The following is a 22,679-nucleotide window of genomic DNA, read 5'->3' on the forward strand; positions in this document are numbered from 1 at the left end:
ACCACTTGTGCCTCATTACAGCTACCGATTCACCCTCTGGAGTCACTGGCTCCCCAAATCATGTAATTTCCCTAGTGGAAGTAGAGCTTGTGGCATTTCCTTTTAAATGTCTGTCATCATTCCCAACATTCTTTCTATCTCTTTTATGTAAGAAAGTTATAACTAGTTACACTGAGTTGGGGAAAACTGTTGCCCTTACAGCAGGCAATTTAAAGATCAGAATTACCAAATTAACTTGACATCTCTAAATGGCACACTGAGCTCTGCAAGTAAAAGTAAATGAAGCATTAAGCTACGCACAAAAGCCTTTCATTTTCTTACAACAAAGAATTATTTGACTGTATAAGACCAAATGATATAATTTTATTGACAAATCTAGAACCTTCCAGGTGACTGAAAGAATACCCCTCAGTAAAGACCTATGATAAGCTGATGCAACAATTAAATACTCTAGGAGAGAAAAAAGAAAGAACTAATTAAAAAGTTCTTGTATATATATTATCTTGTATATATATATATCTTGTATATATTATATACTCTTGTATATAATTTTTGTGATTATTCCCTGAGTCTTATGTCTGGGTGTGCACTTAAAAACTAGCAGGAATGAAATCTGCTGTACACATTTATTACTGATTACTTAATTTTTTATAGGAGATAATTTCCAGACCTTTTAAATGTTTTGAGGTCCCAGGATTCACTTTTCAAAATGAGGAAGTGAGACAACCTTTAGCAGCTGTTTTATTTTCCAATAAAAAGTCTTCTAAAGTACCAAAATGGCTCAACTTTCAAAAGGGTCAAAATTGTTATAAATTTCCTTTAACCCACAGAAAAGGGAATAACTACAGTTTGCAGTAAATGGTTAATTGAGATATTTTTGGCTTTGATGCTGCTGTTGCTTTCCTGATTCTCCTTGGACTGTCAGGCAATTTCTACTCAACCTCCAGCAACATGAAACTCATCAGTTTCAGATTACCTGGAAAACACTGTACAAGAGCCCACATTTCCTTCTAGCATCCCCCTTTCCTGTTAGAAAAGCCTCCAAAACTAGTAGAAGTCATCATAGCCTCTGTCTTTCTCCCATGTTCAGTGTTGCACAGAGGTTTCTTATCTTGGGCAAACTGTGGTGAAAAGAACAGCTGTGTCTATTGCACCCTGAGTTACTGAACTTGATTTTAACTGTGTTTTCCTGCTGCAGCTGTACTGGAGCCCTCCTTGGTCCCAAAAAACCTCTGGTTTGCTGAACCATCAGTTTTCTCTTCATCTTCGACTACTGCATTGTTTCTCATGGTTGCGTCCATACTTAATGTCTTTGACTGTAGATGCACAAGAGGAGACTCCTGGGGTAGATAGCTTTAGCCCAGACCATAGCAGGTTGGGTGAAGACCAGAGAGATTCAGATCAACCAGAACTAAGGAGGCTTCTTTCTTTGGCAATGATGTCTTCTGTGTTTTGCTATTGTGTCAGAGAGACTGAGCAGATACCAGAACTCTCTCCACCATTGGGCGGTCCATAAATGTGTGTGCGGGTGAACATATGCATTCTCTAGAATCTAATAAAGAGTGGGCTCATGCTGCTGCCTTACTGGGAACATTTTTCATGTCTCCTTCCAGGCTGTCTGTAGAGTTTGCTTTAAGAAGATCAACATAATTGGCGCTTATTTGGGGGAAAGGGAAGATGGAGGACAAAAGTAACATTCAGTTCCACACTGTGGTGATAGACGTCTCATTTCTTTAGTAGGTTACACATTTTGAGAACTTCTCCACCTCTACTCTTGGCTGAATTGTTTCTCTGTCCTCCATTGACATAATGGTTAGGGTTTAAAGTGGTAATCTAGCTCCTTTTGCTTGATAGCTTATTACAAAGTGCTGGTAAGAAAACTGTTTTGTCTATAAATTTCTTCTCAGGTTTATGGTTTGTAGCTGGAAGATCAATTTTCCAAATGTGGCAAATACAAAAAAAAAAAAAAAAAAAACAAAAACATTTTTTTCCTTGTATGTTACATTCTTTTCTTTGAAGAAGAATAAAGTTTTCCCCTCTCTCTAGCTATCACTGTTTGAAAACATATGTACAACTTGACCTTTACCAGCAGACAGCTGATATCTAACGCTGTTCCATCCTTAAGAAATAAGTAATTCTGAAAACCAAACTATACTTCAAAAGATAGCCACAGTATTAGCCTTGCTGGGCACAGGGAGAACTTTCAGAGAACAAACATTTGAGATAATGTCAAGGATACTTTATATACTAATAGTCACCCTTTCAATAACAACTTCGTAATTCCTCTTTTCACCAGTCAATCAGAAATACACATAGAATCAGGAAGATAAAAATTCTGCAGTAACAAGTGTAACAAATGATGGGAAAAGAATTGCTTCTCCTTTACTCAGTGGAAAACCCATGGTGATTGAGAAGGCTCAATGAAATGTAGGTTGATTAGAGTGATGCATGTCTAAAGCCTTAATAAAACATGAACTGCTACCCACTGCATAATTACAGGTTGTGCGTACAGTTATAAGCATGCACTAATTAACATATAAGGGATTGTACTGTACAGATTCAGCTACAGAATTCAGCTACAAGTTCTTCTAAGACCAGAGACCAACAGGTTGGTTGTAACTCTATGTAATGCTTTCTATGGGTAAATCTCAAAAGTCGTTGATGATGTATGCCATTTATACATGCCTTATATTTACAAATTAAATCAAATATTAACTTAAGTGATTCTTTATATGCCATGTTGCAAAGTGTGATCAATACAGTGATCACTTTGTTTTTATGCTAATGTAGGAAGCTGAACATAGGATGCTCATAGTCACATGATAAAATAACTTTATATTGGGAACAAGTAAATACTGGCCTAATTTGAAAATCACCAAAGCTAAGAAATGTGCACAGGCAAAGGAACAAAGCTTTCAGGAAAAAAATACATAAATATAATTTGGAATAAATAAACTCTTTAGTGTAAAACCCAAACATTTTGGAAAGCTATCTTTCATTCATGCAAAAAAGCAAATAATTGCACATAGCAAACCAATTTGCAAAATCCAGAAGTAGGTCCTGTTTTTTATTAAGAGGGGAGAAAGCTAAATGTAGTAAATAAATTATTTACAATAAATAATTTATCTGCTAATGCCCCTGCATCAATTTTATTGATTACTCCTGTGGAACTATGTATGTTACTAAAAGGAGGGTCTTGGAAGCAGAGTTGGAAGTTGCTGTGACTTGCAGACAACCATGGTGGATTTTTAAATGAACTTTTTTTCTTTCACATTATAATATGTGACATAAAATATGACAAGGACTGCTTCTGGAAGAAAAACTACAGAAGCAATTAGGTACAATAAATCACCAGACCGTAAATGCTATAGATGGTATTTTATCAACCTGGTTGACAGTATTTTTCTTGGTTTTAGCTACAGTTAGTATTTTTTTTTAAGCAGAAAAATGTATTTTTCTTTCTAAATATGTAAGTTGGAAGATGCTTATATTTTCATTAAACCTTTTCAATTTTTTAAAACTTCATTTTTCACATTGAAGCAAACAAATTAAAATCATGAACAGTTTTTTAACAACCCAGTAGACAAAATTTTTACAAACTAGTAAAATTACAGGTAAAAATGATGAAGTTTCATTATTGCCAGTGAATCAAAAGAGAGGCAGACTTTCTTTTTAATGATTGAACCAATATTTACCAACCATGAGTTATAAAACTAGGTGTCAAAATTCCAACATCAAAACACAAATGGGAGAAATGGAAATTGAGGGAGCATCTTTGGCAGGGTAGGGAAGGACATAGGACACAAAAGAAGTGGATAGTACAGCACATTTATATTTGGAATTTCCTGTTAAAAATATCTGTGTGTAGCTTCTCTTCTGTTTCCCGTCACTGTTGACGTGTGTTGGGTATTTACCAGGGTTTCCTCAGACACCTGAAGAATCACAAGCAGCACCAAAAGTAAATATATTAGTGGGATGTTGTCCCCACTAATATAAACCCTAACCGCAGTAGTGTTTTAGTGCTTCAGTGTTTCTTCTCCATGCAGCCAGTCCCAGGCATTTTGTTCAGTGGCCAGTCCCCCTTTCCAGATGATGGACCTAATTATAAGGCCATTTTGGCAAAGGGCTTAAGCAGCACAACTGTATAAATAGATACCCTTCCTTTAATAAGATGTCTACTTGGATAATTTGAGTCTTACTTAGTCTGCATTGGGCACAGGGTTGTGACTTTAGGATATTTAATACTATGGCATTCAGGGCTCAGATGTGCCTTATGTTTTCTTAAGGCTGAATGTTAGACACAGCTCTCAGCTGCAGCACACCAGCCTTTCCTCCTGTAACACAGAACCCAGGCAAAAGAAAGAGCCTGGAAATTCAAGGCGGTAGGAGCAGCTTCTCCTCTTGCATGAATTGAATGAAAGAAGCTGTGTAATCGATTAATACAAAGGCAGATAAATAAGAAAGGCGTTTTGCAGAGTAAGTCATGAATGACTTCTCTAGAGTCAGAAAACAACAACTGAATTAAAGTCTTGGAAGCAAAGAGAAAAGAACCAATGGGAAGGAAGCAAAAAAAAAAGATGAGCAGGTGAGAGGGGAAGGAACAGAGGTTTCGTTGCTGGGATTGCTTGCCTCCTTGAAATCCAAGCTACAAAGGAATAAAAGGGAACTACTTCTATTCTTCTGCACTAATGATACATGAAGTGACTTGTTAGAAAAGAAGGAATAGCATCCTCTGCAAAGGCAGGAATTTTGACTAAGATTTCATTCTATCAAAGAAAGTAACTCTTGGTAGAGACTGAGGAATTTGCTTCTTTTGGTGCCAAGCACCCTATAAAAAATGTAGCATATCTATTTTACAAATATATTTCTGTTTTTCTTGCAATTTGTAAATAAGGAAACAGAAAATCCTGTAGGTGAATTATTTCTCTCTGACGTGATATTGTTGCCTGCATTTAAATTTTTGGACTACTTGGGAAATAGAAGTCACTAATGCCCTCATGTTCATTTGCGCTTCTGAGGAGTTTTAATGAGCTAATTGAGAGCAGTCTCCTATCTACTTGAAATGAAATAGCACTTAGAGGCATGGAAACAGAATCCACTCAAGATCTGGTTTTAGCTACAGGATTTGCAAAATGCCATACTTAAAAAAGAAAAAAAGTCTGTTCTTTTACCATGTTCAGAGTATGAGGAAGGACAGAGATCTACCACAACAGAGTTGCTTTTGCATGAAGAATTAGCCCTGTGTACTGACTGAGAAGGACCAGCCACCTCCCAGTTTAATGGCTAGCCGGAAGGCAAGGGAGAAAGGGACTCAGAGAACAGTAGGCTGCCAGGAGCAAGGAGGTATTCGATTTTGGGCAGTTGGAATTACACAGATGATAGCAGAAATTCAATGTTAATGGGAATTGGGTAGCTGGTGACCTCTACTACCTTAAGTGAAAAGGTAAATACAGCTGAAGTAAAAAGAAGAAAGCCCCAAGGCCGGTTTTGAAGCGCTGAAATCATCAATGCATCAATTCAAGGCATTTTAATTACTTTGGACATTAGCTTTCAGAGCTCACCGAAATCAAGCAGCAGGGAAGGATCACCTTGTGTGGGGCAGAGTGTTCCAGAAAGCTTTCATGCACCCTGGAGTATTGTTAAATCTGTGTTTTCCCAAACATGTTTATAGCAATAATAAGAATAGCTGGAAGAGATGCTGGGCAGCAAGCAGAGTACAAAGGACATAAACATTAGACCAGAACATAGTACAGTGAGATTCAGCACATTATCTCAGCTTCATACTAATAACACTGCTGTGAGATGTTTCTTGCCTGACTGACACTGTACATAGAATCAATCTAAGACTTAATATCAATTAGAGCAGGTGAGGGATAGGCATGTGTTAGGCCTGGTTTAGGAGGCTCAGCCCTAAGTTTGCACATAATGGACCCCATTCTGTATCATAGTGAAAACCAAACACAAATGTAATATTATTTTTGTTTTCCCAAGGGCCTTGAGTAAAATTATAGGCTAATCATTCAGCTAAAGGCAAGCAATGCCATAGGAAAGCTCCCCAGTAGACAGTGCAGGTCTCCATGGCAGAAGATGTGCAAAATCATTAGTACATTTACAGAAACTGCTGAAAATACATAACTGGCATTTAGCAAGGGAAGGCTGGAATGATTGCGTCTCTCCAGTGAAGTGGCTCCTTCCTTGAGAGGACTAAATATCCTGAATATTTGAAATTATGTATGTTCAAAGTGAATTGAAATTAAACTGTGAAAACACCCAAAACAGAACTAGATGAAAATTCAGACCAAAGCCATTTCTTGAATGTCTGGGGAGATGGTTAACAGCAGCTTTTCCTTGCAGAAGAGAGTTCCTTAATCTTAGAGAGGATGGAGGTGGGAGCTGCTGTAAGGCTGAGCACTGGCAGAGAGCTCCAGGACCTTCATGAGCTGTGCTTGTGACAGAGAAGTGGGGCAGCCAGGGGCTCACAGACTGAAAGAAAGGCAAATAATTAATTTGCCTTTGCAATGGTGTCAGGGTATCTACCTGTGCTCACTGTGTATGTGGCCAGACTGCCTCTCTCCTGAGACAGATCTGTGGCTCAAGCTGCTGAAGGTGAGGGAGGAGGTTGGTGCCAAGGCAGGAGCTGGGACTGGGCTTGCTGGGTCCATGACTTCCTATCTGCACTAGGACATTGGAACTGCATCCTGCTGTGGGGACAGAGTTCTTCCTGCAACAGACACTGAAAGCTGCAGGCAGAAAACTGATGTCTTTTGTCTTCCCTCCTGAGAGTGGATAGGACACATAAAAGGTTTGCAGCACTTATGGGAACCAGGACAGGCAATCAGGCAGGCCAGAAGGGCTGTCATAGGCAAAGGCGTCTGAAGGCATAAGGAGACAGGACCCTTATTCTGAGTCTCCTGGAAACAGGTCTCTTCCCACTAAACTTGCTGAAGCATGATTTTCTTCCTCAACAGCAGCAGAAGGAAAATGTTTATGCAGCTGACTCTTCAACCCCACATTCCAGCTCTGTCCTTGCCTAGAGAGCTCAACTCCTACTGCAGGAGAAGCCAGAGCTAACAGAAACAGGAAGCCTACAATGAGGGAAAGAAATGATAACAGAAGGTGCAGTAACTCAGTCATCTGGCTCATCCCTGTCCATTCTTCCTGAAAAAAAACTCTTTTCATTCCACTGCGACAAGCAGGAAAACTCCAGTGTGGCTGGGGTGGAGAGCTGGTGATGCACAGGGAAGATAGTAGCTCCTCAGTATATATCTCAATCAAGACACTATTTCGTATTGCACACAAATGCTCAGGCTGATGGTCCGTCTTGGAACCTGAGCCACAATTCAGATAGCTCTGCATACCTCTGCTGCTGAGGAATATTTCTAAATGCCCTCCAAAGTGAGCATCCTCAGTCCCCAGCACTGCTGCAGGAAGCAGCAGAACTGGCAGGGACATCTAGCTACAAGCAACAATGCAAAGCTGCTGTCTCACTGCTGTGCCAATATCCCCAAGTATGTTTTATTTCTAATGGGCCTTCGTGTCCCGTCCTTACAGCACTGATTAGAGGTGTTAACTTTACAGTTCTGTTACCTTGCTTTGCATAATAGGTATTGAAATAAGCTGAGAGGAAATTGATGCAGATACAGGTAATGGAGGATTTGTATATGCAGTCAAATAAATAAGCCCTATCCAGCAGAAGCAATAAACAGAGATACCTGTTTCTGTTGTTTGTTTTTTTTTTTTTTTACAACCCTGCAAATGTCCTCGCACTGTAGGAATTAATATCTTTGCAATTATCTAAGATTGACATTTTCTGGAACATACTGCACACTGTGCATTAGTCATAGATTTCAGATGATACTAATTCAACATTCATGAACAAAAACTGTGCCTGAAAGGAAGATTTCTTAAATAATTTGGCTAACACATAGACAATTCATGTTGCTCCTTTAAATCTGCAGAACCAAAGTGAATCTGTGTGTACAGGTCCAGAACGACAAAATCACAGATGAAAAGCAAAGAGTAAATTTATTTTCATTACCTTGACAACCAGAGGATTCCTGCAGCAGCACAAGAGCACAGACAGGGAATGCAGCTCAGTCCATGCTAGGGGATCCCCCAGTTGGATCCCTCAGCCCTGGCTGCCAGGCACCATTTGCCCTTCCTTACCCAGGCTCTTCCCCAAGGTGCCCATGGCTGAGGGGCACAGCTCTGCCCTGCGGTGCGGCCTTTGGAGCCGGCTGGGACCAGCTGTGTCCAGCACCGGGCAGCACTGTCTGCTCCGCACACAGGATGCCTGGGCAGCACCTCACTTCTGCTGGTGCTAACAGCACTTGGGCACCTGCACCCGGTACATGCTGACGTGCTGCAGGTGCTCTGGTTTGTGACATGGAATAGGGTATCAGTCAGCCAGGTAGAATTGTGTGATCACACCCTGCACTTTCCTCTTTCTGGGGCTAACATAATACATGGAATCATAGAATGGTTTGGATTGGAAGAGACCTTAAAAATCTCATCCAGTTCCAACCCCCCTGTCATGGGCAGGGACACCTTTCACTACAGCAGGTTACCCAAAGCCCCATCCAGCCTGACCTTCAGATTCTCCACAGCATAGTAGTACACCTCACACCTTTGATCCAATGGTATATTTTTGGTTTTCTATAACCCTACTCAAACTCCAGCAAAGAGCATCTTTTACTTTAAAGAAACAAAATGTAAACAAGCAGTACATGATCTGACTCCACTTAGTTTCTGTATGCAGTGTATGCCTACTAATGAAGTATTAAGGATTTTGGATCCAAGGCTAGCCATGCCTTGGTACGAATACATAAGCACGAAGGAATACATAAACACGAAGAAAATGGGTCCATGGTCATGGAATTTATTCTACTGGGAGAAATGTTTTGCAATAATTATATATTTACAATCTGTAATATAGTCATATCTCCAGCAAAAGTTTAAAAAAAACTGTAAAAGTGCACAAAATCTCTGTCAGCAAATGAACTTAACTACTTCAGAAGAAATTACAAGCAAAATTTATTCAGAATAGAAGACAATAATTTAGGTGGTATTTTGTCTTTCCCATTTTAGTATCATTCCTGAATAAATCCTGTATGGTTTTGTTCTCTCTCTGCAAGTGGCAGTTTTCTCTAGAACATGCTACAGAAGGTTTTACTGCTGACTTCAGTAAAGGTAAATCTTTGTTTCTGAAGACACCATCAATTTAACTTCTTACAGGATTCAACAGATAACAGCATTCACTTCCACACATTTTTTTTATCCTCAAAAATATGCAAAAATGAAAATACCAAGCCCATATGTGTACATTATATTAGTCACCAAAGGAAACCTCTAAGGCAAAATAAGGAAATATTAATGCAACAGAGTATAAATATAAATGAAATGCTATAGAAAGGGCAGAAGCCATTAGCTGCTCTAGAAAAATGAGAGGGGGATGCCTGATCATCTCAGACACAGCAGTTAAGAAGTATTACTACGCAAACCTAATGTTTTATGGCATTATCGAGGTAATGTTTTAAAAGGTACAGTGCATCAGGAACATGTCTGTTACCAAACTCCATCAAAAAAGTTTAATTACAGAAAATAAATTATTTTAATTTTTTTTTTTTTTTACAGACACTTAAGGAAATCAGGTGACAAAATACATTTTATAGACAAAACCAGTTTCTCTTGCACCAGTTTACAGAAGCAAGACAGTAAAAATAATAACCACAGAACTGATCTGAACAAAGTCAGTTCAGATGCAGCTAACTTGGAAAAAGCAATCTGACTCAAACCTGGCTCTGGGTCAGCTTGGGTTCTAGTGCCACCTGCTGAAATAACAGCATTTTCCCACTTGCAACCACAGGTAATATGCAATTTAAATTAATCCACTGCATTAGAGGGCAATGCATGAAGAAAAGTCACACAGAAGAAGAGATGCTTAAGTAATCTAAGTGCACATCAAGAGTGCCATACACCGAATCTAGTAAATTGAGAACCTTTTCTTGAATGATGTCAACCTGTTCTGAAGGGCAATAGTCATCCAAACTTGATCTGTAACAAGGAATTGAAAAAAGCGTGAATACAGGTATCACCACCATGACCACATTTTGTATTCTTCTAATGCTCTGCATCGAAGCTGAAGCTACTTTCAAACTGTGATGAGTTCTGCCTTGCAGTATCCCTTCAAAGCACAGAGCTCCTCCTCAATACTTTCAGTGGTAACAGTTTGCAAGTTTAATATAAAGTCTGTGGCAGACCAGGAATGTGACCTATTCATCCTTCCAATTCTACTCTCTTCCTCACTCTGACACAGAACATGTTGGCAGTCAAAGTTAAAGCAAATGATGTATTAAAGGACTGGTGAAAAGCTAAGATCAAAAATGCTACTAGAAAAATAGGTAGGAAAACTTGAGGGAAAAAAAATCTTCACAATCCTTGGAATATAACATTATTTACAGTATCTATTAATGAACTGCAAACAGCAAAAAAAACAGAGCTGATATTTCCTGGGTTTTATGTCTGTCAAGATCTAGATAAATGATTCTGCTTTCTCTGCAAAAGTGGATGATTACCATGCAGTTGGCACAGGAAATACAGCTTTCTTTTATTGCAGGTGTTAGCCATACTAAATCTTGTTGACAAGAACAATTTCATGTTAGCTTCTGCTATTGCTGACTTCCCTTAAAGGCACACTTACTAGTTTTGAAGCGATTAAATTACAACAATTTGTTAGCAGATACACTGTTGTCTTCAAATTAAGTTTTCCCAGGACAGATCCCTAGTTATCCCAGGTCCTTGGCCTCAAACTCCATCCTTTTCTCCCAAATAAAAGCGTAAGTTTTATCCCACACAAAGCTTTACTAGAGCTTTCTGGAATATACATTTCTTTCAGCCTAACAGATGAAAGCCGCTTCCATTAGATATTTTGGCAAAACCAAAAATCCTATCTGTAGTACATTAAGCCCTCAAGCAATAGAATAAAGAATGCATGATTTCAACCCATGCAGGCTTGCCCAAGCTAGATCTGCTCTAACTAGCACAATCCAAGTAGTGGAGAAGTATGAACCTCAGTGACAGCTATCAATCTCAGCACACTCAAGGCCTCATCACAGGCTTTGTACAGCCTGTACTGAAGCCGATTAAGTCATCATGTTTTTACTGCTTTTGCAATCGGTGCTAGCTATTCTAAATCCCAGTAAAATTGGCTGTCAGCACAGAACCTTCCCTTAGCTGTGCGTATACTGTCAATGCTTTATGTTAAATTGACAACTTTATCAGATATCAATTTTCACGACACTGGAAGGTTTCCATTTTAAGACAGAATAAAAGACGTGCCAACCACTGCTATATTGATAAAATTATTTAGCAATGTAAGCATAGTCTGAGAGTTTTAAAGTAGAAATCTGTATGTAGTCTTACCGAGCAATTGTCACGAGTGTGGGCTTAGGCATATCTTTCAGTAGAACTTTAATGGATTTTATGAGGCCTTCGATCTCCTCTTCAGTGCTAACATGGTGAGGAAGCTCCATATAATCACAAGTCAGACCAGCCTGATGGACCTACATGCAAATTAAACAGATCTAATTTCTGATGATGAATTATTGATGTAGCTTATGTGTGCAGAAAGCCTCTAAAATAACATCCCTAGCCTAGTAGGTAACTTACTCTCCAGGCAGTAAGAGCTGGTTTTTTTCCCCAACTTGTTCTTCAAAGAAAAAGAATAAAATTCAGAGGTTATATCGATTACTTCATTATCTTCAGTACACTGGATTTCTCCTACAAATTCAGAGTACGCTGCAGTCCTTGAAAATGACAGGTCTGGTCTTTTACAAACAGGTAACTTAAGTTCTATAATATATCAACACACTCTGGTAAAATGAAATCATCTTCAGATGAAACAGTCTGAGATGTCACAGTCCTGAGAGATCTCATTATTGTCCTCTAAATATATTAAACAAGAATACTAGAATTTTAGAAGCTTGAAATAGAAAAGCTGGCCTAAGTAGCAAGACATATAAAAAAAGGAAAACTACCAAAAATCCCACAAATTCAATGTAAAAATGAATTTAAAAGCAAGCTTTACATGAAGCATGATGTTTTCCCTCCCTTTTGAAGCTGTACTTTTGAAATGTGTCTACTTTCTGGTCTTTTATTTAGTCACCTACCATTTCATAGTCTGGGCTTTCCATCCTGGTTTTCAAACTGTGAACTAGTTGAACAAGTGGCTTCATTCTGGAGTTAAAACAAAACCAAAAGTTCTTAGAGAAACAGCTGGAAACATATAATTACCTTAAGTGTAAAAGAGAGGGATGGGAAAAAAAAAAAGGAAGAAAGGATTTGGCTTAGGATATGAAAATGAACTTTGCCCCTCTGTCATCTGGCACCTGAGAAAAATGAAAATTATCAGTACTATTGTAATGTTTCACCAGTTTGGGTTTTTTTTTGTTTAGAAAGCCCCTATACCCCTAACTGCCTCTGGCAAGGTCTCTTTGTACCTCTTTTAACGCAGACCTGGAGAGAAGCTGTTGTAACTCAAAGTCACATGAACTTGAGAGAAAATGATTGTGGTCAGTGTAACACAGGTCTGGCAGTAACATCTGCATTTGATGGGGAAAATGTGTGATTTTCCTATGAACAGAAAGCTTGGACGTTTAAAAGCATGCTGGATGCTTCTGAGACATTCTGTGAACGCTGTCACTCAGGTGCAACCTTTCATCCACTTCCATTTTTCCACAGAAAGCAGAACCTTTGTGAACCCCATAGAAGTGTTTCACTGTGTCCTCCGTAGTTTGGTGCTTTTTTGAGAGCTCTGCTTCACACAAATCACTAAATTTTTAGTCACCAAATGTGCCTCCCTCCACAGGCAACACAACTTGCATGAAGCTTTACAAGGCTGATCTTAGAAAGCTTACCATGGCACTGAAGGCAACAGACTGCCTTTTATTTTGTTTGAACTCTCCTCTAAAGGAAAAATGGTAGTCTTGCATAGATCCTATCCAGCCTCTCTCTTTTTCTGTTAGCAAAGTGGTGGGAAAAACTTCAGCTCCCAAAGTATTGTTTAGATTTTAAGACATTCAGAAATCTCTTACCCAGGATATGAAGCCCACTTCTGTATGGTTTCTTCATCATCACTGTCACACAAATCTGCAAATGCTGCTTCCAGATCTTCTAGCTGATGAATACGGTTTTCAACACAATCCAGCAAGCCCTCCTTTACATAAGCACATATAAAGGTATGTTAGGCAAAAAGAGGTAAGAATGTCATGGTTTACCCTATGATTTAAATTCTGAAATTACTCATCTACTGGAAGTAGGGCATCAGAAACAACTGATTCATTACTACAGAACATCTTTTCAAGTGAACAAGAACAAATACCTGAAGAAGCTGTTATAACCTTCAGAATTAAACACTTGTATTGGGTCTGTCTTTCCCACAAAAATAAATAAATAAAACACCCCAATAAAAGCCACAGCTAAATTCTGGCAGAATACAACAGCTAAGAAACTGTATATAAGTAATTACTGGATTTGTTTCTATAGCACTTAAATGCTCAGATGAGTACAACCTTTACATTTTTCTAACGAAAGGAGAATTCAATTTTTTAAGTAAAAAAAAAAAAGAGAGTATTACTAAATCAAATGCATTTTCAGGGGAAAAAAAAAGGAAAACACAACATAACAAATTATCTGATGCTCTGAGGTTGTATCAACTCTGTGTGCCTGAAAATACATGGAATTATATTAATGTCAGTTATTGCTCTGATCCTGCAAAGGTTTATGCCCTTTCTTAAAAAGTTCAGAACACATAAAGAGACAGTTTTCTTGAAGTGAAGCTACATACATGAATACAGTTGTATATGCAAACATTTGCAGAAAAAGATCCTATATAAAATCGAACAAAAAACAATGTTTAGCATATTTGGTATAAAAAAAGCATCAGGGTGTAAGAATTATTAAAGAGGACACTGGAATAGAACATAACAATTCCCTCTTCAGTCTGCTGGCTACATCATATAACAGATGCTGCTTCTTTTGGTTAGTGATGTCAACTTTGGGCTAATCTTAAGGAAGAGTTGAAGGCATTGACCATTCATGAACTACAGATTTATGATCCTATTCTGGGGTATCAATAAGATAATTTTCTATACATCACCAGTAACTAACCTTACAGACATGTCTGATCCCTCCCTATACTACATAAAACCCAAAACCAACCAACCGACCAAAACCAAACAATATATTATTATCTTATGACAGAAATGTACATTCAACTACAAAACCAGATATCTAGGATATTTTCTGAACCTTTGAAAAACACAAAACTCACACACTTTCTACCTTCAAACCCTTTAACTATCTCACTATAAACCCATCCATGAATCTAGTCTTAAGTTGCTCAGTTCTATACCTATCCACTACTCACTGCTAACCATTTTAGTTGTCTCCTATGAATTTGTTGGTTTTTGTAAGTAACTTATGTCCTGAAATCATACTCAGCACTTAAATCACAAATGTTTATCCTTTTTATGTTTAAGTACCTTTTAAATAGGTTTTATTGCTGATTGACTATGAAATATGAAAATCAATTTGACAATCTTCCATATATCTCAATTTCTTTATACACACATTAATTAAGTTTCATTTATCTGTGATAATTATGTGTGTTGAATCTCCCTGTAATAATGTTAGGATGAGATTATGAAAGCAAAGACAAGATCTTGTTTAGAAACTACTCGGTGTAGTGACTATTAATATGGCTGTCTCCATGTTCTGAATTCAGGGCTAAACAACTATTTTGGCAGCTACAGCAGACTTACATTTCCATGATTCAGAAGCACACAACACATAAAAGGAATAATACATTACAGAGTGCAACACCTTCCTTTCCACATATAAATAAATATGTTTGAAAATAAAACAAAACAAAACAAACAAACAAACACACAAAAAGCCCCAAACCAACCAACCAACCAAAACCAACCAAAAACCAAAACGGCCAGTCTGGATGGGGCTTTGAGCAACATGGGCTAATGAAAGATGTCCTGCCCATGGCAGAAGGGCTGGAACTAGATTCCATGATTCTGTGAAACCATGCTATGATTCTATAAAAACACTAGTTAGACATTGTTAGACACTGAGCACAGATCTGAATATCAAGGAACAGCAACTAGGGCAGGGAAGGGGAAAGCTGGGTGGAGGAACAAACAGGAAAAAACAAACCACCAAAACCAAACCAAAGCCCCACCAAAGCAATGCTCTATTGAGACATAAAAAGAACAAGACTGCAGATGACTTACTATGTTTTAATTTCGTCCTTCTCAATTACCACTTGTTTATGAAAATTAATTTTCACACTCATGCTAAATATTTATGCAATTCACATGTTTAACCAAAATGTTTAGTAAGAAAGAATTCCTAATTTGCTGCTGATTAGCATTCAGCCTGCTGCGTAGCTTAATTCAAGGCCACTTCATTAAGCACCTTTCACAGGTTCCTTCCTTCTTGTAACTCATTATTATTGGGTAAGTAAAAAGAATCATACCCTCAAACATCCAACAAGGAAATACCATACCTCTGTCGCATTTCTATGAGGCTTCTTGAAAATGTACAACTCTTGCAAAAGCTCATATTCTCTCTTCAAAAAAGAAAAAAAAAAAAAGCAAAAAATTAGACTCTTCAAATGAGAACCAAAACCTTAAAAGCTTTCCTTCTTCAAAAAAAATAATTTGACCACCAAGATCATACCTCTACTCTGGTACTGCAGACAGCGCTCTATAAATGCAGGAGAGGAAGGGGTGGTAAGGCTTGAGAAAACAATACTTCATGGCCTCAGCTAAACATTTTGCAATTGTTTAACTTCAAACCTGACTTCAAAACCGCAACTTTAAAAGCTAAGAATTTACAATCTGTTAGTTTTAAAATCTCTGAAATTAATCATACATGCTGCTGAACTAAGGTCCCAATGAGATGCTGAGTAAAACTGAAATGGCAGATTTAGGCAGACAAAACCAACATGATCATAAAGGAAAACAGGACAGGTAAAGGCTTCAGGGTAGCTGGACAACAAGTTCACAACTAAACTATTACAGGGGGTTGTCAGCCCTACTCCTTGATCATATTCAAGTTTAATAATCAAGGATAAACAGGTCTTGTTATTTAACAGCATTAGAAAGGTGAACACTATTTTTCAGAGCAGAGGTAGAAAGGAAGGGTAGACTATTCAACATTTACAGAAATACAAAGCATCTTTAGGACAACATTTTGGATTTTAGTCTTCTTTTGGTGCGGAACACAATACTTTTCTGGAATGGTGAACTGTATTTGGTTTTTAGCTTTTCCTTGGATTCTCACATTTCAAGTGTTAACTTGGGAATTTTTTTGAGAATGGAATTATTGCAACTTAGAATAGGAGGAACATAGTTAAGAAATACGAACTACAAATGAAATCATTATATAAAAAGATACACAGGGCGCTCTGTGCAAGTCCACTTCCAAAAGTGGCTCCTAGGACTGAGAAACTATCATAATACAAAACAAACAAAAATGCACAAGAAACAAAACATCCACCCCCCTAAAAGAACAACGAACCAAACCACTCACCCCCTTAAAAAAAACCCAAACCAAACCCTCCTCCCAAAATTTCCCCGTTATTTTATTCAGAATGTATTTCAAGCCCTAAGAGGGGTACTGTCTTATATGGCAAGACCCTCATGGTGCTTTCCCTGTACACTTCTCTATGTGATTCAGAACAACTGGCACTACACAATGTTTGAAGATACTGTAGTCATAAAGACTTAATGTCAGAAGCTAACAGAAGTCAAGGGAAACTGTATTTTCTTTTTTCTGGTGAACATGGAAGCAGTAGCCTAGCTGAAATTCAAAGATGCTGTATGTTCTTTAGCATAGGCTGAAGTTAAAACAATGTTAAAAACTAGATTTAAATGATAAAACCATTAAGGATATTGCAGAAGAATTTGTAAACCTAAATGCCACACCCAACTTTCAGGGCAGATTAGTTAGTTCCTAAAAATCCTGTGCACGTCAAGAAAACTTCAACAGAGGAAGGTCAGGTTAGATATAAGGAAGAATTTCTTTACTGTGAGGATGATGAGGCACTAGAACAGGCTGCTCAAGGAAGTTCTGAATGTTCCATCCCTGGCAGTGTTCAAGGCCAGGCTGGATGGGGCTTTGAGTGACCTGGTCTAGTAGAAGGTGTCCCTGACCATGGCAGGGGGTTCGGAACTGGATGATCTTAAGATCCTTTCCAACCCGAACCACTCTATGATTCTATAAAACCTACTAACTGCTTTGCTCCTTTGAGGATCTATATATTTATGACTCTATACAGATGACCTACCTTTGCTGAGCAGCCAAGTTATAAATGAAAGAAGGCAGAGTCTTAAGATTTAAGTGATGGCATCAGAGACAACAGCTGCTTGCTCATCCTTATAGTCAGCACTTCAGATAAAGGAAATGAGCATTAACAGCTTCTCATCAGGACAGGCTATTACTCTTTGGATAATCAACACCACCATTCCTTTTGAAACACAGAAGAGCACCAATAGCATGCTGTAGGAGGTAAAAAAAATCATATAATCTGTCATCGCTCTCTGATAAACCTTGCGGGTATTTGGAACATTACCTCTGGAAACCCAAGCATAATTTATGTCCCAAGCAACAAGCAGAAGTGAGCCATATACCTCTGAGCTTGAATATGCACTTGATACCGATTTCAAATGTAAGGATCTACCCCTATTAGGCTGTTGTAATTCTTGCAGCGTACACTCCCTTAGAATGTCTCTCCTTCAAATATTACCATGAATCACAGAATTATGATTAGCTGATCTGCTAATTTAGCTTAGAAGAAAATTTCCCCATAGACACAAATGCTAGGACTGGTACTCTTTTGTGAATGGTGAGGCCTCCCCATTGTCATGCTTACCTGTGTGTATGTTTCTTTGAATGGATTTTTAACTGAAAAAAAATCTAAGTCAATGTCTAAAACATATGCATCCCCTTTCTTCAATACTTGGCAAACATCTTCAACAACATTTCTTATTGGGCATTCACTGTTTCTTAGAGAGCTTGAAGCTGAGCACTCTAAGGTTTCTGTCCTGTTCAGGGCACCTGTATTTTGCACTTCCTTTTTCTTCACATTTGTTGTGCTGTAATCAAGGTTAGGAGCCACTGATGAAGAGGCAGAAGCAGTGCTTGCTGTGTCATCTGTATTTAGCTTCAGTCTCTTAGCAGATGCTACTTCACCATTTTCTTCCCAGTTGTTTGATGCTTCAGTAGGATTGATGAGAATGACGTGTAAATTCAAAGGTTTCTGGTTTTCCAGCTGATCAGCAGGGACATAAAGACCATCACTTAAAAAGTAATTATCTGTACCTGTTACCCTGCAATTGACAAAACCTCACAGTTAATATACATCTTTGCAAAGAAGTGGGAAAAAAGTATGTACACTTTAGGGCTACTGAGAAGGACAAATAGGTGTTTGATGGGTAAGGAAAGCAATAAAACTGTGTACACAAATTATTTATTTTAGTCTGCAGGTTTTTAAGTTGAAGCTTTTTCTACTTCTACTTCTTTATTGCTGAATAAATATATTTAAATATCACTCTATATTTTTAATGATAGCCCTGCAAGGTTTTAATGAATAGAGAAAAGATTCTACATTATGTGCTGCTAAGATTAATTTGCTATTGAATTGCATTTTAAAGACACAATCCAGACTTTAACACGATACTGTCAATATAAAGCATGTAACATTTCAAAGCTATGATATTTTGTGCTGGACTGTGTTGGTCCTAATTTTTAAGGAAAATTCTGTTAGTTGTGTTTGAGAAGTACCCTGAAAGCCGCTGATAGTGAGTTAGTAAAATATTATGAATTTTAATAGGTAGCACTTAACGTTTTTTTACCACCAATACAGATTCCATATTCTAAGTGGGGGAAGCTGGTAACTTGAGGGTGAATAGATACGTAACAATGGAATCCACTTAATTAAAAAAAGAAAACAATCAGCCAAACAAATAAAAGCAGCAATGTTAAAAATGTCTGCTTACAGTGAAAAATGAAAGAACCTACAGTTTCAAGTCACATTTCAGTGCATTAAGCTTCAAGCATCATAAATTCAGTTTTAAAAATAAGCTTAAGAAGAAGCGTGAACTTCCGCTCACTTGTGTTAAGGCCTCATATGATTACTAGGTATCACCATCAATAAACAAAGACAAATAATCTCTTAAGCAGCAGAAATTTGAAGCTTAGTTCCCCAGTGTCTCATGGCTGGATTAGCCTGAGCTTGCTAAAATGAGAATATCTATTGCCTATCCAGCCACTTGTTGCCAACAAAACTTTTAGGAAGTCAGTATTTTCTGAGGACTCTATCTTTCTTCCTTCATGATTTTAGTAAGCCTAGGAACTAAAGAAGAGGTACCTGACCATCTTCAAAAGGCACCTTAAAATATTGTTTTCAAGACTGCTATGGTGACCACAGGATCTGTGGGAGATCTGTGCAGCCATCATGAAGTACTTCTGCATGTGTGCTAGTTCTCCTGGTTAAATGTAACTGAAAGCACCATTGTTGTCTTACTATTTATGTTTATTCTAGATCTCAGATTCAGAATTGTAGAGCTTTAGTGTTTTATTTAATGTGGTAAACCAAAGCATTTTTCTTCTTTCGTATGTTAAACTTGCTTCAAAAGATTTATTCCAATACGCTGCCAAAACACACTATTTGTACATGCCCATTCAAGCTGTACAAAATCATAATTCAGTGAATATGGCAAATGCGAAATTGCCATGGACTGCATGAATCCCACAGGTCTCTGATCGGCACTTGAATCACAGATTGACTAAGACCGGAAGAGACATCTGGAAGTCTCTAGTCAATCATCCGATCAAAGCAGAACTAACTTCAAAGCTACATGAGGCTACCCAGGGCCTAGTCCAGGGGAGCTTTGACTTTATCAAAGACTGGGGAATTCACCACCTGCCTATGTACATGATTCAGTGCTTAACTTCAAAACAAAAAAAAATCCAGAAAACAAACAAAAAACCCCAAGCCCACACCAGAAAAACAGAATCATGGATGATACCAAACAAAAATTTTGCTAGCAAGATGAAAGACTAAACAGACAGAAGCTGAACTGCTTTTTCCCGTCCCAACCCCCTAAAAAAAAAAAAAAAAGAAAAAAGAAAAAGAAAAAGGGGAAAACTTTATATGCATTACATGCCCAGATGCCCCGTTTTGTCACAATGAAGATGACAAACTTTGTCCTGACTGGTACATTTAGGTTCTATTTAGAAAATGAAATAAAAGCTGTCTTTCATCTTCTGTCCACTGTCTTGCTATAATTCTACTTAACACAAATCTCTGAACTTCAAGGGTCAGCCAGTCCTAGTGCATTTAACCATGTAAGCACACCCTGAATGGAAACTTATCAAAGGAACTAGATGAATATAGCTGGATATGAGTACAGAATCAAAGCAGACCAAGTGATTTTTTTCCCCATGTAACCCAAATGTGACTCCTCTGCCTATTTTGATCCTGAACAGTAAAAACCAGTTTGTCTTAGAACAGTTTTCTTAAGTATGTTACTATGTTATGCAACTGCGTAAAAAGTAATTATGAATTTTGTAACATTTGCTAAATATCAGTATCCTCTTGTTATTTCAGGCCAGTTTTATCAAAGTGATCTCATTTACTTAATTATATCTTATTTTTATACTGCACTGTGAGTTAGGTTAGAATTTGGCATTCTGTGACTTATTGGTAAAGAAAGAAGGACATCCCATCAATAATTCTATTTTAACTGGTGGAGAAAATAATGGATGCACTGAAAAATTACAGCCTACAGGCATCTTATTAAGTTAAAATAATATACATACAAGGTCCTGCATCTGGGAAGGAATAACATGCGGCAGTACAGGGTTGGCACAGACAAGTGAAAACCTGAAGAACAGGAACTGGTAATCCCAGCAAAAAGCAACTTGAGCGTGTGTGGCAGTACACCCCTGCAGTGATGAAGGCTAATCACAAAATTTCATTGTATAAGCAAAGGTCAAGGGAAGAGATTTCTCCTCTTATTCAGCATCGGTGAGGTCACATTTGAAATAATCTGTCCAGGTTTGGATCCTCAGGACAAGAGAGACATCAATAAGCTGAAAATCTAACAAAGGGCTGCTAAGGTGATTAGAAGGCTGGAACACATGATGAAAAAGGGGAAACTGAGGGAACTGAGCTTGTTTCGTCCAGATAAAGGAAGGCTGAGGAAGATCTAATTGCTGCCCTCTGTTACCCAAATTCTCACTTAAAAATGACTGCTTTCTGAGAATATTTACTTTAATGAGACCTAATTTAAACCCTGGGTAGATGGAATGAAATGTGAATAGCTAGAGTTACCTATTAAAAAAAAAAAAAAAAAAAAGGCACATCTTCACTGTGCCCACTCACACAAACAGTCACATTAGGACCTAAGGAGATCACAAATACAAATGAAATTTTTATCTTTATCCAAGAATATATAAAAAAACCCTGCCCATGAAAAGCTATAGAAATAGCTTTTACATTGTTAGTATAAATCAGCAGAAAATTTACCTGATTGTAGTTGTTGATATGTCTTTCCCAATTAAAAAATTGTGTTTTCCTTCTGAGATCTGCTGAGCCCAGGGTGGGTGAAGCCAAACTACCTGAGAAATATGGCCAGCATAAACAGCAGGCATAATCCAGTTCTCAATACTTAATTCACTGTAATGAATGCAGAAAAACAGGAAACAACAGTGTTACTTTCCCTGTAAAACATGGTCAAGAACACCACAAACATCTTCAACATCTTGAAAGCACCCATGCAAATTATCTGAAATTAGACCCCTGTGTAAGGATCACATCATCAAAAAAAGAAAAAGGAGATCTTTATTCATAAAACAGACCAACAATGTCTATAGCAGATTTTTAAAGGTTAGGATTATACAGTGCAATCAGCTTCACTCTTAGCATGGCACTTTGATCATAAACTACATATCTTTGTTGTCTTTTTTCTCGTGATCCATCAGACAGAGGAAAGCGCAAGGAGCATTACCAGTGCTATAATTAGTGACTTCAAACTGACCTCATAGGAGTATTTTATTGTACACTGATCTAAGTAGATTTAAATATAATCTCAGTAATTAAAAACAGTCAATAAGTGTCCACATATTAGAATCTTTTCTCATTATCAAGACCCTTTTTTTCTTCAGGCGTACAACATAGCCCACAAAACTTTTTATTTATCCAACAAAGAGAACAAAATCTTGACTATGGGTAGGATGACATAGGTACTTACAAGCATCACCTTGTCATTGCTGTAAATTACTTTAACACGGAAGCAAACGTTTATTTTAAAACAGGAAGAGAAACACAATAGCAGGGATCACTCTGTGGCTTTTTACCTACCTACCTAAGAAGTCAGGGAGAAATACTGATCTTAATGATCTTAGCAGGAAAATCTTGTTCAGTCATACTCACCATGTCAACATAGGATATATTATTTTACTTTCAAAGTCAATTTTTCAGTGTGAAGAGAGAAAGGCTATTTTAAAATTACAGCTCTACAGCCAAAGCATATACTGAGTGATCTTATGCTACCCAGAGGAACAACTTGGGCTAATAACATGATATACTACTGAACGACTGA

The 22,679-nt window shown here is 37.8% G+C and overlaps 1 protein-coding gene across 3 annotated transcripts in view; it reads right to left on the reverse strand.

Moving 5' to 3' along the window:
* Nucleotides 1–22,679, reverse strand: part of CUNH5orf22 (chromosome unknown C5orf22 homolog) — a 41,774-nt gene that overhangs the window by 13,841 nt on the left and 5,254 nt on the right. The window contains exons 3-9 of one of the 3 annotated variants that reach the window (XM_061346680.1): nt 21,605–21,754; nt 17,945–18,401; nt 15,575–15,637; nt 13,092–13,213; nt 12,168–12,234; nt 11,422–11,561; nt 3,630–3,932 (exon numbers count right to left, since the gene is read on the reverse strand). In XM_061346680.1, coding sequence (XP_061202664.1) covers nt 3,911–3,932; nt 11,422–11,561; nt 12,168–12,234; nt 13,092–13,213; nt 15,575–15,637; nt 17,945–18,401; nt 21,605–21,754 — 1,021 coding nt within the window. In that variant the 3' untranslated portion in view covers nt 3,630–3,910. Of the gene's footprint in view, nt 1–3,629; nt 3,933–9,605; nt 10,054–11,421; nt 11,562–12,167; nt 12,235–13,091; nt 13,214–15,574; nt 15,638–17,944; nt 18,402–21,604; nt 21,755–22,679 lie in introns of those variants that run through there. The other 2 variants (XM_061346679.1, XM_061346681.1) reach the window with 2 other exon arrangements.

Source organism: Neopsephotus bourkii, unplaced genomic scaffold (assembly GCF_033783945.1).
Source record: "Neopsephotus bourkii isolate Nb327-2 ecotype Australia unplaced genomic scaffold, CSIRO-AGI_Nbou_v1 NB_272, whole genome shotgun sequence".
Taxonomy (NCBI): domain Eukaryota; kingdom Metazoa; phylum Chordata; class Aves; order Psittaciformes; family Psittacidae; genus Neopsephotus; species Neopsephotus bourkii.